The following is a 6,000-nucleotide window of genomic DNA, read 5'->3' as shown; positions in this document are numbered from 1 at the left end:
CGTGCCTTCTCGGGCTCTGGCTCATAAGAGCCACATCCCTGGATGTCTTCCCCACTACACCAGCTGAGTGACCTTGAGCAGGCCACCATTCTGAACCTGACCGCTTTCTTGAAAATGGGGACAATATTAGACTATACCTAGAGCTGCTGTGAATGAAGATCAACAGTCAAGTACATGGGATAGTGCTTTGTGAATGGAAATATCATTCCAGTGTGAAATGTTGGTGTCCCCCAGATCTCAACACAGGGCTGATACAGAGCAGATGCCTGCTGACTAATTGTAGAACAGTGGGGGCTATTTTGACACCCTAGGGCAGTGATGGTGAACCTTTTGAGCTCAGCGTGTCAGCATTTTGAAAAACCCTAACTTAACTCGGGTGCCGTGTCACATATAGAAATATTTTGGTATTTGCAACCATAGTAAAACAAAGACTTACATTTTTGATATTTATTTTATATATTTAAATGCCATTTAACAAAGAAAAAATCAACCAAAAAAAATGAGTTCGCGTGTCACCTCTGACACGTGTGTCATAGGTTCGCCATCACTGCCCTAGGGGATACTGGGTGATATCTGGAGACATTTTTATCACAATCGGACAGGGGTTGCTGTGGCATCTGATTGGTGGAGGCCAGCGATGCTGCTAACCATCTTCCAGTACACAGGACAGCCCTCACAGTAAAGCATTATCTGGCTCCAAATGCCAATAGTGCTGAGAGTCAGAAGCCTTCGGAGGTGAATGAGAGTCTGAAATGACATCCGCAGATACAGATGTGGTCTGCTGTCCCAGAAGGGCAAAGGCACTGGGCTGGGGAGTTGGCCATCAAGATACCGTGGTAACCAAGAGCGGGAAGCACCCGGGGTGCAGTGACATGGCCATGTCCGGGTTGATAAGTTGAAAACATTTTATTTCAATTCTATCCTTGGGAGGCAGCATAAATAATCACAGAAAGACCACAAAGGTCAATGGGGAAGAAAAAAAGCTCAGGAAGTGTGGGGAGGAGGAGATGAGAGCGAACACTGTCTAGCTGCAGGGGGCTGGGGGAGAGGAGACCCTGCTTCAGCCGGCCCAGAGGGTGGAAAGGTCATGGAGGAAAACCCCAGGGGTCGAGGGCTTTCCCTGCCCAGGGTGCCTGGAGGGAACCCTGACCTCTGCGGGTGGATGTTCTGCGGTGGCCATGGGCAAAGCCGGTGTGGAGCACAACGTGTCTAGTAGATCCTAGCCAGCGAGAGAGAAGGATGGACACCCATTTCTTGATTCCCGGGCCAGATCTCACCCCAAACTGTGACTTTTCTAGAAGAACAGTGTTTATGGACACTGTGGGTAGTGGGAAATGGAGAAAAGAAACAAAAAGAGAATGTGTAGACCAGATGAAAGGTGGTGTCTCAAGAGTCCTGTGACCTCAGGCCACTTCTCAGTCTCTTCATCTGCAGAATGGAAGGAGTGCTCCCTACCCCTGGAGCGGATGCGAGACTCAAATGAGATCCGATGTGTCAAAGAACTGTGTAAACTTTAAAGTGCAATACCGACGGGAGGGACTGTGGTCATTCTACCAGCGTAAGGCTGAGAGTGCTGAGATAACAGCGGCGAGAGACAAGCAGAGCATCATCCACCCCTTGAAGCAGACACCCCTGCTCTGCCTTCCCCAGGGCCTGACTCCACCCTCCTCAGCCCCACTTCCAGGAGGAAGAGGCCTCATCTGAGAGGGAGTCCCTTGGGGGTGGGGGTGGAGGCAGGGCATGGGGGCCAGGGAGATGGAGGGGCACTGAGTGTGAGGGGCCTCAACTAGGCAGTGTGACACATTGGCACTACTGGTGTTGGGCAGACGGTAGAAGTGGCTTCCAGTTTCATTCTCCACAGATACTTGGGCACCGGTGAAGCCCCCAGGGATTGGCATCTTGATGCAGTGGGAAGGGCCCTGGCACGTTCTGAACACCCTAGGTCCCAGGTCCACTGTTGACCTGTTGGGTGACTGAGTAAGTCATTTCTCTCCAGTGCAACCCTCAGTTCTGTCACTTGTGAAATGAGGACATCATTCCCTACCCTGCCTGCCTCCCAAATCAAATGGGAAAAGGGTATTGCAAGAGCGTTGAAGAGAATCATGGGAAGGCAAGGGGTCATTATGGCCTTGGCGAGCAATCCTCTTAATTCCCTGAAGACAAGAGAGAGGGGGCAAGAGACAGAAAGGAGCGAGGCTGCTTTCAACCCTTGTCAGGTGAATCTGGCTTCCAGGGCTGCAGAGGGGGGGGAGGGGAGAGGAGAACAGGTGACACCTGCCATCCAGCCCCCACAGCATGGTCCATCAGGGATGCGGGCAGCCCCGCAGTGGGTGCTGAGATGTCCTGACAGCAGCCTCCTTTGCAAGGGAAAAGTTCCAGTTCTAAGTCTACTGGGGTCTGCTTTCCTCCTCTGCTCCCTGGTCCACGGAGGGCACCCCTCAGGGAATCCGTGGCCTTTGCCCAGCAGGGGGAAGCCGAGATTCTGGAGGTGGCAGGAAAAGGGCTGCCAGCGGGGTCCTCCAGGAGAGCCCGGGGACTCCTATTAGCATGAGGTCAAGAGGTCAAAGATCAGCTTCCAGTCTTGAGGCGGCAGGCGGGGCCCTCAGGCTCTCCCCAGCTCCCCTCCAGGCGCTGTCTCTGGGGTCACAGGATAAGGGGGAATTAGGGGACGAGTAGAAACAATGGAGAGATCAGCGTAGAAAGCAGCCCGCGGACAGCTAACAGTTCTTGGGGCTGTTGCGCAAGTTCTTCAGTTCCAGCTGGAGCTGCCGAATGCGGATGTCCTTCTGCGCCAGCTCCTCTTTCAAACGCCGAATCTCATCCTGCTGCCGGAAGAACATGCGGAGGAGCTGGGGGGACCAAGACAAGAGAGGGCGGGGCGGGGCGGGGAAAGGAGGTGAGAAGGTGATTTCCTGAATGGGTAACCTCCACACCCCCCTCCCGTCCCCCCTCCTGGGCTGCCCCCCGCTACACTTTCCACTGCTCCCCACTGTAGTGTCCCAGGTGACTGATGTCCCCACAGCTCTCCCTTCCCCAGACTCAGCTCACTGCTCCTACTTTCCCCTGAGAGGTAGGAAAGAACATAGACCTGCCGGGGCTGAATTCTGGGTCACTGCACGGGCCGTTTCCAAATATCCCAAACCTAACACTTTTAGTTGCCATTCTGAATGGAAACCTTTCGAAAATGCTTGCTTCAGGAGGCGCAGGATACAGATGGAATCCAGCCTTTTCCCCCTGCTGACATGGAACCATCACAGGTACACCAAAGTTTGCCCGGGGCAGTGATCCAGTTGCTGGCATTAACCTGCCTGTCCATTTCTTCTGTAAAACAGACGGACAGATGCCCACCGAACCCTGAGGCCTGGACGGCTGTGGCTACTGGAGGACCCCACACGCTTGAGTTGAATGGTACCAACAAGCAGTTGGGTTCCTCCTCAAACTTCCTGGGGAGGGTCAGGGTCGCACTTGCTCTTGCAATTGCATACTTCAATTCGATATGCTATAAACTGCTGAAATGTGAGTACAAAAGACAGTTACTGTCCTATATAAACTAAGGTGAATGATTTTAAAAATCTTGGTAAAGGCGATGCTAAAAGTGCTGCTGCTGAATGAGTGAGCTGTGGGTGATGTAACCACAAAAGACGGGGGACTTTCTCCATCTGGATTGTGTGAGAGTTGTTACATGCATATAGAAACTTCTTACACATTTTTCAAAACTTATGGAACTGTATACTATAAAGGATGAATTTTACCACAGGTGAATTAAAACCCAATAAAGTTGTCTTTTTAAAAAACTGGGGAAAACTTTGAAAAAAACGAGGGTTTTGTTTTCAGATGGACTTTAAGTTCTTCTTGTTCTATGTAAAAGAAACTGGAAATTGGAGTTAAAATGTGATTATTTGAGAAAAACAGCAGAGTTCATCCAGGATGTCCTCAAAGAAACAGTCTTGGCCCTGCATCAAAAAATGTTGAATGAATGTATATGTTTTAAATGAAAACAAGTGGTTTGAAGAATGTATATGTCATTTTTATGATTTCCTCCTTTAATGGGTTTTTAAAAAAAATACCAACAAACCAGTCCTGGTTTTGTCTGAGGGAAGATATGTTATTTGCTCATACACACTCCTGTGCCTTGCAAATTCTCAAAATTTCTTTGCACATTTTTTTCAACTTTTGTTTAAAAAGACTTTATTGAGGTATAATTGACATTCCATAAATGTCACCTATTTTAAGTGTACAATTCAGTGATTTTTGGTAAAGTTACAGAGTTGTGCAACTGTAAGCCTCCCCCTCGTGTCAGCCACCAGTCATCGCTTTACACTTAGACCAACGTGTCTACTGTTTAAGGCCCCATTTTCTAACTGGCTGCTTCCAAGCTGCTGCGAAGATTAAAGCTGTGGGTAAAACCAGAGTTAGCAGGCTCTGAGCGAATTTCTTCCCAGTGAGGATAGTGCACAGGCTTTAGTGCAGGGAGACTGTGGCATCTGTTTTGTCTGCTCTGAGACCCGCCCCCCCCCCCTTTTTTTAAAGTAACATATTTTGCTCAGGAGCTTTTATTTTATTTTTATTGATTTCAGAGAGGAAGGGAGACGGAGAGAGAGAGATAGAAACATCAATTTTGAGAGAGAATCTTTGACCAGCTGCCTTCTGCACGCACCCTTCTGGGGATCAAGCCTGAAACCCAGCATGTGCCCTTGACTGGACTCGAACCTGGGACCCTTCATTCCGCAGGCCGACTCTCTATCCACTGAGCCAAACCAGCTAGGGCCAGAGATCCTTTATCCTTGTCCAGGTCCTCAGTTCTGATTCATATAGACAAGTCTATAGCTAAATGGTATTTGATTTAAATACTAGTCAACCCTGCCTTCTCCACACCAGTACTAGAACTGAGCTCAGGCTCCTGATATGGCTTAGATGGGCTAGCAAAGCAAATCAGGTACCTTTACCTTCTCAAGGTACACACACACAAACTTTTAATAGAAAATGCCAAACATATACAAAAGTAAAAAAAGAATAGCACCATGAATCTCCAAGCACTCATCAGTCAGCTTCAACAAATGGCACGTGTTACTGCTTTTCCTCCTTGATATGCACCTATTCTTGGCATCTGCTTCTGCCCACTTCTCCTGCACGCCCCCCCCCCACCCCCAACTTTCAGGGATTATTTAGAAGCAAATCCCATTTATCACATGATTCCATCCAGCCCTAGAAATTTTAACATCCCTCTATAATGGCACATAAACATATTACATAACAATTACCAGTTTGCCTGTCAATTTCCACTTTGAAACTGTGAGGTCCCAGAGGTCAGGAATGGTCTTATTTGTATGAATAATAGTGGCAATCATACGTTGGTGTGACAAGAAGCCTCTAAGATGGCCCCCCCTTGTTATCCTCTCCTCTCAAGGGTCGAATGGACCTAGTGATTTTCAGATGAGTAGAATATGGCAGAAGTAATACGATGTCATTTCCAAGGTTAGACTACCAAAGGGCTGTGGCACCCATCTTGGACACCCCTCTTCCTCACTCACTCCAAGGGAAGCCAGTGCCATGTTGTGAGCTGCCCCATGGAGAGGGCCGTGTGGCAAGGCCCTGAGGGGGCACCTCTGGACAACAGCCATGAGAAACTGAGAGTCTCAATCCAACAACCTGGGAGAATGTGAGTCCTGCCAGCAACCAGGTGAGTGAACTTGGAAGTAGATGAGCCACCAGGAGCAACTGCAGTTTGGCTGATACGCCACACCCTCTTGAGAGACCTTGAGCCACAGGCACCCACAGAGACTAGGAGATAACACATGTGTGTGGGTTTAAGTCACTGAGTTTTGGGGTAATTTGTTACATGGCAATAGATAGCTAATATTCAGCCTCGTTGAGCACTTGATGTGAGCCAGGGAGAGCCGGTCTCTTTCACGCTCACAGCATCTCATATCCCCATTTTGCCACGAGGAAAGGGACTTAGAAAGGTCAGGAAACTTGTTTGGGCACAGCCAGGAAATGGGA

General features: G+C 49.0%; 1 protein-coding gene across 2 annotated transcripts in view; it reads right to left on the bottom strand.

Moving 5' to 3' along the window:
* Nucleotides 1-887: 887 nt before the first annotated feature.
* The window catches only part of CORO2B (coronin 2B), a 133,977-nt gene continuing 128,864 nt past the window's right edge, over nt 888-6,000 (bottom strand). For both annotated transcript variants that reach the window (XM_036305910.1, XM_036305916.1), the window contains one exon: nt 888-2,849. In XM_036305910.1, coding sequence (XP_036161803.1) covers nt 2,718-2,849 — 132 coding nt within the window. In that variant the 3' untranslated portion in view covers nt 888-2,717. The remainder of the gene's footprint in view (nt 2,850-6,000) is intronic.

This window comes from Myotis myotis, unplaced genomic scaffold, assembly GCF_014108235.1.
Source record: "Myotis myotis isolate mMyoMyo1 unplaced genomic scaffold, mMyoMyo1.p scaffold_m19_p_1, whole genome shotgun sequence".
Taxonomy (NCBI): Eukaryota; Metazoa; Chordata; class Mammalia; order Chiroptera; family Vespertilionidae; genus Myotis; species Myotis myotis.
Note: the sequence above shows the minus strand (reverse complement) of the source record. Positions and strands in the feature narration are given on the sequence as shown.